The following is a 12,633-nucleotide window of genomic DNA, read 5'->3' as shown; positions in this document are numbered from 1 at the left end:
CATGCGTGGGTTTTCTCCGGGTACTCCGGTTTCCTCCCACATTCCAAAAACATGCTAGGTTAATTGGCCCTGTGATTGGCTGGCGACCAGTCCAGGGTGTACCCCACTGGGATAGGCTCCAGCACCCCCACAACCCTTGTGAGGATAAGCGGTATAAAATGAATGAATCAATGAATAATGGTCCATAATCTCTCTAATTGATACACATTTACATATTTTCATTTCATTTTCTTTTTCGACTGGTCTCCAGCCAATCACAGGGCACATATAGACAAACAACCATTCACACTCACATTCATACCTATGGACAATTTGGAGTCGCCAATTAACCTAGCATGTTTTTGGAATGTGGGAGGAAACCGGAGAACCCGGAGAAAACCCACGCATGCACGGGGAGAACATGCCAACTCCACACAGAGATGGCCGAGGGTGGAATTGAACCCTGGTCTCCTAGCTGTGAGGTCTGTGCGCTAACCACATGACCGCCGTGCCGCCCGCATTTACATATTTTGATATTGTTATTTACATCCAGGATGCACAGTGGAAGGGTGTTTAGCGTGCAGGCCACACAGCTAGGATACCCAGGTTCGATTCCCCCCTCTGGTGTACCCCGCCTCTCGCTGAAGACAGCTGGGATAGGCTCCAGCACCCCCACGACCCACATGAGGATAAGCGGTAGAAAATAAATAAATGAATGATATTTACATCCAGGTCTATCAGACATTGATAATGCATGACATATTATGTCTTTAATATATGATATTCATATTTGAGTTTGTATGCACCTGTAGACTTTTACAGCGAGTGAGTAATTGTAATCGTCATCCAATACTTAATAATTCTGTTGTGAATGTGACTTATAGTCCAGTACAAAGGAGGAGTCTTACTGGCTGCCTCTTTAGATGGCATAAACAATTTATCTGTGGAGTATTAAAGATGATCTTTGGCTAGGTGGAAATTTTGACGATTAGCATTCAAGTCCCCACTGTGCACACGCCGCAGTGTCGTGTCCATCCATTTTCATGTTCTGATTAGTTCCACCCCATCTGCCACCGTCCACCCATCCTAGGTTTTTGCGGTTCTTTTGCATTTTATCCATAATCCAGTTATTTCATTTCACATTTTTTTTCCTGAACATATTTCCTTTTGAAGTTTCCAGTCAAATCCCAGATGTTGTTTAACCGCTGAATAAGTTATAAACATTTACAGATCAACCTTTTAATATTTTTACTTTTAAAGTTCCTTGACAAGAATTAGTTATAAGTTATATTCAGAAAAAGTTTATCAGCAGATGAATTATTTATCAGGGATGGAATGGACAACGGTATTTCATTTAAATGAGTCGAAAATGAAAACTGAACCCAGAGGTTTTGTGTTCAAAACAAACTAGTCCACTGTCTCAGATTATTTTAGAGGGCATGGGATCTCGCAGACTTGCAGACTAAAGATGTGAGAATGGCTTTAATGCTGTCAGTGTGCATGCGTATATGTGTGTTTGGTTGTGTGTTTGTGTGTGACTAATAAAATGATGAGCAGATGGTCCTCTGGCTGCCACCAGCTGTGCCTCACTCTTGCCGCTCTCTCTGCATGCAGAGTGCTCTCTAGTGAATTCTTTATGATACTGCTCGAGTTTGGGGCCTGTGAGTAATAAATTAGAATTCCTGATTCTACAATACTTTTCTATGACTCAGTTGAGGAAGTCTTGCTTTGGGACCCTCATAAGTAGCGCTACGGAAATGGCTAAAATGCATTGGTTATGAAGACCATTGTGCAAGACCAACCCTTAGTTACAGTTAGTTTTTGCACATTTGTCACACTTCGGTACGAGGTACATTATTTAAAAAAAAACTTTAAACTGTATTATGGAAAGCAGGAAGTGAACAAATGAAACACTCATTGATTGTAAAAGTAAACTATTATGGAAAGCAGGACGTGAACAAATGAAACAGTTACTGATTGTAAATGTAAACTGTATTATGGAAAGCAGCAAGTGAACAAATGAAACACTCACTGATTGTAAAAGTAAACTGTATTATGGAAAGCAGGAAGTGAACAAATGAAACAGTTACTGATTGTAAAAGTAAACTATTATGGAAAGCAGGACGTGAACAAATGAAACAGTTACTGATTGTAAAAGTAAACTGTATTATGGAAAGCAGGAAGTGAACAAATGAAACAGTTACTGATTGTAAAAGTAAACTGTATTATGGAAAGCAGGAAGTGAACAAATGAAAACGTTACTGATTGTAAAAGTAAACTGTATTATAGAAAGCAGCAAGTGAACAAATGAAACACTCACTGATTGTAAAAGTAAACTGTATTATGGAAAGCAGGAAGTGAACAAACGAAACAGTTACTGATTGTAAAAGTAAACTATTATGGAAAGCAGGACGTGAACAAATGAAACAGTTACTGATTGTAATGTAAACTGTATTATGGAAAGCAGGAAGTGAACAAATGTAACAATTACTGATTGTAAAAGTAAACTGTATTATGGAAAGCAGGAAGTGAACAAATGAAACAGTTACTGATTGTAAAAGTACCAGATGGAGGGGTAGGATTTAATAAGCTTTGCTTCTTCCTACTCCTTTTGGACATGTGGAACTGTGAACTGATTATGTGATGCATTCAATTGTAATCTGATACATGTTCAAATGAAATAAAACCATTACCATTACCATCACCAGTTTGTTTCAGATCATCAGACAAATTAGCATTTTATTCAATTCAACACAACTGAACCCAAAATGCATTTTTTTAATGAAACTTTTTATGATTAAGGCCCCTTCATGCCCCAAACCTAATAACCGGTTGGGCCATCAACTGCAATCAAGGGTTTGTGATAACTTGCAATCTTGAGTCTCTTAAAGTACTGTGGAGGAATTTGGCCCACTCATTGTTGTTTTCATCGAGGGTTTTCCAGCATGAATCACATTTTTTTAAGGTGATGCCAAAGCACTTAACAGGTTTCGGGTCAGGACTTGTGACTAGGCCACTCCAAAGTCTTCATTTTGGGTTTTTTTTCAACTGAAAGTTGGTTTCATTTTGAGGTCACACATAACACATTTTTCTTCAGGATTGTTTGGTAGACGGCAGAATTCATGGTTCCATGAACCAAGCAGCAAAACAGCCCCGGACCATCACACTACCTCCACCATATTTTACTGTTGGTGTGATGTTCTTTTTCTGTAATGCAACGTTACTTTTACGGCAGATGTAATGGGACACACACCTTCCAAAAGGTTAAACTTTTGTCTCAAATCTCAATTCTATCTTTTTTTTTTTTACACAGGGTTATTGTTTGGATTTTTTTCTCCTTCTTTTACCATTTCTCTTTTGTTATTTTGGACCCAGCGTGCTTTATTTTTGGTTTGTTCCCTTCCCCTTCTCAACTGTGAACCCTGCAGCCAGCTGTTTTACTGAAATGCTGTGATAAATCCAATGCATACCACCTGCTCAACACCAGACACCGTCAGCTAGCAGCTGGTCGTGAATAGAATGTCTCGCTCACATTTATCTGCTCAATCCAAATAAACGTGGCTATTCCAATATGTCAGTTTTGCACCTTTCACTGCAATAGCGATAATATGCAAATGTTGTTTTAGCTAGCAGCATAAATAATGTATGCCTCAACAGGTCTGAAATGCTTACACGGATGCTGATAATAAAATTCCAACACGTTTGTTAATTCTGGTGACCTTATGATATTAGAAAATGTCTATTTTCTGCCAAGATAATCCATCCACCTGACAGGTATGGCAAGCTGATTAGACAACATTATTATTGCGCAGGTGGCCACAATAAAAGGCCACTCCAAAATGTGCAGCATAACTGTCTATGATAAATATGTTGAGTGTATGATACTGTACACTGTATGCCTTTTGTAAAACTGAAATGTGTTTAATGATTGAATGCTCACTATTATAATAATGGTTTCGATTTTCAAGGCACCCAAAGTGCATTACAATAAAGTGATTATTAATTTACTCCTCAGTCACACACCGGTGGTGCCACATCATAAAGAAACATTCATATTGATAATTTCCCAAGCACAAAATACACTGTATTTGTAATGCTTTGCATAAGCAAAAATCATGAAGAATCCCATCTGGGGACTACTTAAAAACATTTTTCTTCACACCTTACTGCCATTAATGGTGCTTGTATGTGTGTCACAGTAAAAGTAGAATAAGCTGCAGGTGAGCAAAAATGAAAGAGATAATGTCTTACTGTGACGGATGTATCTGGGCCTAAAAGATACCCCCCACTGGTTGCATGAAAATTGGCTGCAATAGAAAAGAAGAAGATGTGCAAGGATGGCGATGTACTTGTTGAAGAAGTGCAGGAAAAATTAGAAATGGATGTGTGTAAAAGTGGGGGAGAGAATAAGGAGGTGTATAATGGTGTCATTATCCTGCAGAGATTCGATGTAATGACCAGCAGGCTTACCGTGTTTAACACACATCCTATGGATCGATATGTGAATGAAGTATGCTCACGATGTGGTTTACACCGTGGCTTATTGTGCAGTAGAAAATCCCAAGAAATCAGGGACAGCTTTTTTTTATCCACATAGAAGTATTAATTGTATTAATTGCATATTTGTTTACCATCAACATGTTATAGCAATAATATTTTTTTCCCATCTTTATAGTACTGTTGAAAAAAATGGTGTGACATTTTACATATAAATTTCACATATATGCTCATATTACAGATTGCATCTGAAAAGTATTCAGAACGGTTCACTTTTCATAATGACAACATTAATTTTTATTTTTTTGTTAATGTTTAGAAATATAGTGAAATTAAAAAATTAAGCTATCACATGTACACAGGTACACAATTTTGACAAAATACCAAAAAATAAATGTTGCACAGTATATTATCCACACCACCACCAGACATTTTTTGGTAGCATTCAACAATTTTCCATATAATGTAAACACCAGTTACCAGTTTCAAGGTATATAGAAGGAAAACGTTACGGTTTCAGTCCATAACACAGTGTCGCCAATATCTTGCGACATATCTTGCGACTTTTTCTGACATCGCCAGGGAGTTTTCTATTATGGTAAAAGGACGTATTGTACTGCATTTGTTGGCCTCACTGAGCAGAAGCAGTGGAACTCTACCTATTGAAAGTGCAAATAAATTGGTATTACATATACTACCTGTGTTTTTTTATTAGTTACTTTAAGCTAGGAGACCAGGGTTCAATTCCACCCTTCAGCCTCGGCCATCTCTGTGTGGAGTTGGCATGTTCTTCCCCCGTGCATGCGTGGGTTTTCTCCGGGTACTCCGGTTTCCTCCCACATTCCAAAAACATGCTAGGTTAATTGGCCACTCCAAATTGTCCATAGGTATGAATGTGAGTGTGAATGGTTGTTTGTCTATATGTGCCCTGTGATTGGCTTGGCGACCAGTCCAGGGTGTACCCCGCCTCTCGCCCGAAGACAGCTGGGATAGGCTCCAGCACCCCCCACGACCCTCGTGAGGAAAAGCGGCAGAAAATGAATGAATGAGTTACTTTATTTTTGATGAAACTAAGGAAATAAGGTGTTTCTACTCATTTTTAATGCTTTTTTCCAACATTTTACAACATCATATTGAAGTGATATGCAAATTAGACAATGACATAGTAAAGCGACTTCCAGGACAGCCTGTAGCTACTTTTATTACAAAAAAGTTGGCAAAAGTACCTCTGTAGTATGACTTACATTGATCTCTGTTTGTGTTTCGTGATTTTAAATCAGATTAATCGATAAATTGGCAAAATAATCGACCGATTAATCGGTAGTTGGATCACTTGAAGACAAAGCTATCAAAATAATAAATAGTAAACACAAGAGTCAAATAGAAACATTTTTCATGTCTATATGTAAATACATGGTAAAGCTGTGCTCACGTGGCCTAAATCTCAACATATTAACGTGTGTGTACGAAACGGGCAGAAATTCCCGTGAGTGAAGTCGACCTCTTGGACGTAAGTCAACAGTAGATCCCGCTGGACAGAAACATGTCTGTAGCGCCTGCTTGTTAGAGAGGTTCATCGAGGCTCTGACCTTTTTGTTTGAGACCTCTTCTGTGAAGCAGCTGAAGCCCTTAAGCAGTGTCCAGTCAAGGTGGTGACGACGTGCAAAGTGTAGTTTGTAGAAGGCACTCAGTTACTCGGTAAATAAAGCTGCAAATGTGACAGGTACTTCTTTGCTCTCATTTAACAGTAACAGATTTTGCGGCTGGTAGCTTTTATTATGAGAGGCATTTGAATCGCCATTGAACCTTACAGTAAAAATTCATTCATATATTCATTTTCCACCATTTATTCTCATAAGGGTTATTGATGGTGCTGGAGCCTATCCCATATGTCTTAGGGCGAGAGGCGGGGTACACCCTGGACTGGTTGCCAGCCAATCACAGGGCACATATAGACAAACAACCATTCACACTCACATTCATACCTATGGACAATTTGGAGTCGCCAATTAACCTAGCATGTTTTTGGAATGGGGCTGCACGGTAGTCGAATGGTTAGTGCGCATGCCGTACAGCTAGGAGACCCGAGTTCAATTCCACCCTCAGCCATCTCTGAGTGTGAATGGTTGTTTGTCTATATGGCGACCAGTCCAGGGTGTACCCCGCTTCTTGCCCAAAGACAACTGGGATAGGCTCCAGCACCAACCATTCACACTCACATTCATACCTATGGACAATTTGGAGTCGGCAATTAACCTAGCATGTTTTTGGAATGTGGGAGGAAACCAGAGTACCCGGAGAAAACCCACGCATGCACGGGGGAGAACATGCAAACTCCACACAGAGCTGGCCGAGGGTGGAATCGAACTTGGGTCTCCTAGCTGTGAGGCCTGCACACTAACCACTCATCCACTGTGCAGCCCCCTTACAGTAAACAACAAATTAAAATTCTAAATGATATTCTTGATTGTATCAGAGCATTAAAAGTCTTACGTCTCCTTTGCTCTTGAACACTTGCTCAGTCGTTGGACATAGTGTGTGTGTGTGTGTGTGTGTTTGTGTGTGTGTGTGTGTCTTGCAGGGCTTCTGTTTGTCACCGTTAATGACCATCTGACTTTGGCCTTGAAGTCTTTCACTGGGCAAGTAGAGCGGGAGGCAGAGACACGGAGAGGGGAGGGAGCAGAAGGGAAGCCTATTCACTCCAAGAGGGACATAGGAGGGGAAAGGGAACAGTCAAGACCAGAGAATGGATGGACCGAGGGTGGGAGTGTGTGTATGTATGTGTGTGTGTGTGTTGGAGAGTTTTTTTTAAAAAAAGGGGGGGGGGGGGCTAGAGAGAAAGATGTATGCTGCAGGGTTAGTGAAGGATGATAATTCACCGTTAAGCCTCCTAGAAAGACCAGCTGGCCCCTCTGGAGTCAGATGTCAGACTCCACGGCCAGGACTTGCTCTGTGTGTATCTACGTGCACACGCGTGTATGTGTGAATGCGTGTGTGTGTGTGTGTGTTGGCAATCATGCATGTATGTACATGTGTATGTGTGTGGGTGTTGTTGTCAGTGGCAGCAGCGTTTGACTGCTGGAAGGAAAACACCTGCATGGAGAGCTGTAGATTTTATCAGTCTAAGCTGCCTATCTCAGTGAGAGTGTGATTGGTCAGAACACACACACGCACACACACACATGCACACACACCATCTGCTAGTTAGTTAGGGCTATTGTTGTGTACCATTTGGGTTGTGTGTTGAGGTTTGGCTTTGTGCTGATCTTGACCACCAGTTAGCCAGCTGGCCTGACTTTGGTTTTCGACTTGATTGGAATAAAAAAAAAGAACACTAGGACACCGGACCAAACAACATGCAAACACCCACACACAAGACTAGCATGCAAACTATGTGACAAATGACATCTAACCACCCCATTTAAAAAAAAAAAAAAAAAAAAAGGGAACTTTTTAAAAGGTGTCGTCTATGTGAACACATGCTTTATTGTCTCTGGCTCTTTAGGCTGCACTAATCTATACTAGCCAGGTCATGCTGTGCTCCCTATTCAATGGGTTGAATTATTCAGCATTGTCAAGAGTGTGTGTCTGTGTGTGTGTGTGTGTGTATACGCACATGTGCACCCATGTAAGCATGGTTACAGCTGGCCTGCTGCTTTCTTTAATCAGGAGATGGCCAGTCTGCATGAATGCCTGTATTGTTGGGTCATGTGTATTCAGAACCACGGCGTGTTTGATTGTGAGTGTGTGTGTGTGTGTGTGTGTGTGTGTGTGTGTAGGACTCAACAGGGGTACGGTAATCACAGGGCTACTATGTGAGGCTGTATGTCACAAGGTCACTAGGTCAATAGTACTAAATTGCGTTATTCATTGCCAGAGTCGTGTGATTTCTGATCGGGGAAATAAAGACAGTTGAAATGTGATCATGTGTGTTTTTTTTTGCATACAGACAATTGAGACTGTAAGACATTTCATCAAAGTGCTTTGTTTTGTCTTTGCTGTGTAGGTCGAAATGAGTTGATAGCCAGATACATCAAACTCCGCACAGGAAAAACACGGACAAGAAAACAGGTATGAATGGTGTTGAACATATGTGTTTGTATGATATTAACTCATTTAGTCCCAGCCATTTTTCAAAACACAATTTTGACTAATGTTTCACATCACCAAGAATATTGTTTTTATTATATATTGCTACATAAACATAACAAAAGAAAGGTTAGACCCTCGTATGTCATCACAAAAAAAAAGTTTGCTTCTACCTTTTTTTGTTCTCACGTAATCAGCAGTAGAACATATGTAAGTTTCAGGGAAATATCAGCTCCCAACTAAAAAAAATTGAGAAAACTAGCTCAAAGCTACATTCAAAGCAAACCTTTCACTTTGATACTTGTTGCTTTTGTGAGAGGTGAAATATGTAAACAACCAACAAAAACAACACAAAAAGGGCTGTTTTATGTAAAAATATTTTATTTACATATATAACATCATGAACTATTTATCATTTTCACATTTGGAAACTGAACTGTGTGTGTTAAAATCACTAAAATCACTTCCACCTTCCTGTCATGCGTGTTTTTTTTTCATCCACGATTTTGTCCAAACGCTTATCAAATGCACTTCTGCCACTTTGTAGCCGTTATGTCTTTGAATTGTTTTGATGAGAAATCCGTTAGTGGGGAGTTGCATCATCACCTCATTTTGAAAAAAAATGTATAAAGATGTATTAAAGACTTCATTAAATATGTTGTTGGGATTGTGCATTTGGGTTCATAAAAACTTATACTAGCTATGTCTTTGGTATTGGATGAGTTCATGAACGATCTGTAAAATTGCACTTAGCTTGTTTTTGTATACTGTACAGCAGGCGTCGGGAACCTTTATGGCGAAGAGAGCCATGAAGGCCAGATATTTTAGAGCCATATCCATTTTTTTAAACATTGAATGCAATAAAATGTGTGCATTTTTATGTAAGACCAACAGTTTTAGATATAATGGGCTCTAATTACGTAGAGCAGGCACACTACCCCACGCCAATGGGGTGTGGCCAGCACACTTTCGTGAGCAGCGCAGTGTCTAATAATAAATCAAATACTTGTTGCCATTAATACAACTTCTGCTGCTGCATAGTTTTGCACCGTACTCCGTAGACGTATTTCATTCTTTTGGCCATCTTCGTCAGAAGGCTTGGTTCTGCAGCTTTAGCTATTTGACTAAAGGAGGAAAGTTTACATTTACATGTTTTTTTGACATCTCAATGACCGAGGTAAACTACAGCATTACCCAGTAATAATCAAGTTTTGGTGTTTGACCTGGAAAATATCATCAGGAAAGATAGATATGGTTGGCCGTATTGCAGCAGAATATACTAGATGGACGAATTAAAATGCATAAGAAAGTTGTTGATTTTGAATATTATTTTTAACAGTCATTTCTGTGATGGTTTACTTAAATGTTAGCAAAAATACATTTTTATTGTGGTAAGAAATGCTTGAGAGCCAGATACAGTCATCAAAAGAGCCCTACCTGGCTCCCGAGCCATAGGTTCTCTACCTCTGCTGTACAGTATAGATGTACAATAATCCCTCATTTATTGCGGTTCATTGGGTCCATACTCATTGAATTCTTAATTCATAAATCAAATATATTCATAGTTGTAATGTAGAAAACCTGGTTATATTATTATATATAATAATATTATAAATATAAATATTATAATATTATTAGATCCCTCCAGACAAGAAATGACACGTATGTAGTCACCTTTGCAATCATATTACCCAATCTAGCGGACATAATAACAGAAAATAAGACTTGTACTCATGTCTGTTGCGGTAGTGTGGACAGGAAGTGACGTTGGGGAGTTCAGAGTTAAGTTTTAGTTTGGCGTTTTGGCAACAGTTGATAAAAGCAATCAAGTCTGGTGCTTGTGTGTCTCACCGAACATTACAATACCATCACTGACACTTAGAGACCAGTGTAGAATACTGCTTATAATGACAGCGTCCTTGAATACGTCTTCTGAATGCCTTATATACATATTTTTATGCTTGAAAATTCTTAATTTAATACATTTGCTTGAATATGCATATTTTCTTTCAATCACAAACTACCATGATTTATGAATATTTTTGAAAAACCGTAACAAACCGTGGAATTCGAAGTGCAAAGTAGTGAGGGATGACAATATTATATTAATACCCCAGTCATTTCCCCTTTGTCCCCTGGAGTATTTCTGCTATTTTCACATGATGTACTGTGCGAGTAGTATGTGTGTGCATGCATGTAAAGAGTCCTTTCATAACCATGGTAACCTGCCGTTGGATGTTTGTTCCCGTCTTTCCATCTTTCTGTTCTCGTCGATGCACTCCACTCTCTCTCTGCTGTACGCTACTCTGTTCCACTACCCTCGTGTCATCTCCTCCGCTCTGCTTGTATTTACTCTCCTCGCCTCTACTGTCTTTCTGCAGGTATCCAGTCATATCCAAGTCTTAGCCAGAAGAAAATCAAGGGAGTTTCAGTCCAAGATAAAGGTAGGAATCAATAATAGGCTGTGAGGTGCACAATAAATTCATTGTGTTGTATGGCCCTGCTTTTCATACTAATATCACAAGTAGCATATCATAATGTTGATGCATTTGGACGTTAACTTTTTATAGTGAAATAAAGTGACGGTGATTCGGTATCCACATACTCACATTCTCTTATATGCTCATTTGTATTCTGAATTTGACTGAATTTGTAAGCTAAATGTAATTTCCAGCAAAGCATCCATAATGTCACACTTAGAGAAGCACATTTAAGAGAAGTTAAGTTCAACTTTATTTAGTAACATTAAGAAGACCAACAGGGCTGCACTGCTGTCAAGTGGTTAGTGCGCACACCTCACAGCTACGAGACCAGGGTTCAATTCCATCCTCTGCCATCTCTGTGTGGAGTTTGCATGTTCTCCCCGTGCATGCGTGGGTTTTCTCCGGGTACTCCGGTTTCCTCCCACATTCCAAAAACATGCTAGGTTAATTGGCCACTCCAAATTGTCCATAGGTATGAATGTGAGTGTGAATGGTTGTTTGTCTATATGTGCCCTGTGATTGGCTGGCGACCAGTCCAGGGTGTACCCCGCCTCTCGCCCGAAGACAGCTGGGATAGGCTCCAGCACCCCCGCGACCCTCGTGAGGAAAAGCGGTAGAAAATGAATGAATGAAAGAAGACCAACACTTTTGTTGTAAAAAATGAAATTTATTGATTTCCAAATAATGGGCTGTGAGGTGCACAATAAATTTATTGTGTTGTATGACCCCGCTTTTCATACTAATATCACAAATAGTATATCATAATGTTGATCCATTTGGACGTTAACTTTTTATAGTGAAATAAAGTGACGGTGATTCGGTATACACATACTCACATTCTCTTTTGTTGTTCATTCATTCATTTTCTACCACTTTTTCCTCACGAGGGTTGTGGGGGGTGCTGGAGCCTATCCCAGCTGTCTTCGGGCGAGAGGCGGGGTACACCCTGGACTGGTTGCCAGCCAATCACATGGCACATATAGACAAACAACCATTCACACTCACATTCATACCTATGGACAATTTGGAGTCGCCAATTAACCTAGCATGTTTTTGGAATGTGGGAGGAAACCGGAGTAGAAAACCCACGCATGCACGGGGAGAACATGCAAACTTCCACACAGAAATGGCCGAGGGTGGAATTGAACTCTGGTCTCCTAGCTGTGAGGTCTGCATGCTAACCGCTCGACCGCCCCACTTTTGTTGTAAAAAAATGAAATTTATTGATTTCCAGCATTCTTTGAGTCAGATTTTAATTGGGTTCATTCAGTCATAAATTATAAGACAGGATGGGCATCCAATAACAACGTCTTGAAGGTCAGTAGTTGTAGTAGTAGTAGCTTAGAGATGAATATCTCTTGTGTTAATGGTGTGAATACAACAAACAAACAACAAATAAGCACAAACATATCACATTGAAAGTCATACAGTCTTCTTTAATCAAAACAAAAAGGCAAAATAAGATACATATATTTGTTTTCAGTCACTGAAAAAGTGTCTTTTCTATCTCGTCTGGTCCTTTACCATTAAGCTGTTCAACTGCTTTAATTTATGGACAGCCAGGTCTACCTTTTAGCCATTGAGA

General features: G+C 39.7%; 1 protein-coding gene across 1 annotated transcript in view; it reads left to right on the top strand.

Moving 5' to 3' along the window:
* LOC131130709 (transcriptional enhancer factor TEF-1-like) overlaps positions 1-12,633 on the top strand; it is a 42,317-nt gene that overhangs the window by 18,806 nt on the left and 10,878 nt on the right. Inside the window, exons 3-4 of the mRNA XM_058074558.2 lie at positions 8,483-8,547; positions 10,947-11,009. Coding sequence (XP_057930541.1) covers positions 8,483-8,547; positions 10,947-11,009 — 128 coding nt within the window. The remainder of the gene's footprint in view (positions 1-8,482; positions 8,548-10,946; positions 11,010-12,633) is intronic.

The sequence above is a fragment of the Doryrhamphus excisus genome, linkage group LG1 (assembly GCF_037039965.1).
Source record: "Doryrhamphus excisus strain RoL-2023G ecotype Guam linkage group LG1, RoL_Dexc_Guam_v1.1, whole genome shotgun sequence".
NCBI classification, from domain to species: Eukaryota; Metazoa; Chordata; class Actinopteri; order Syngnathiformes; family Syngnathidae; genus Doryrhamphus; species Doryrhamphus excisus.
The sequence above is the reverse complement of the archived record's forward strand: the minus strand, read 5'-3'. Positions and strand labels throughout refer to the sequence as shown.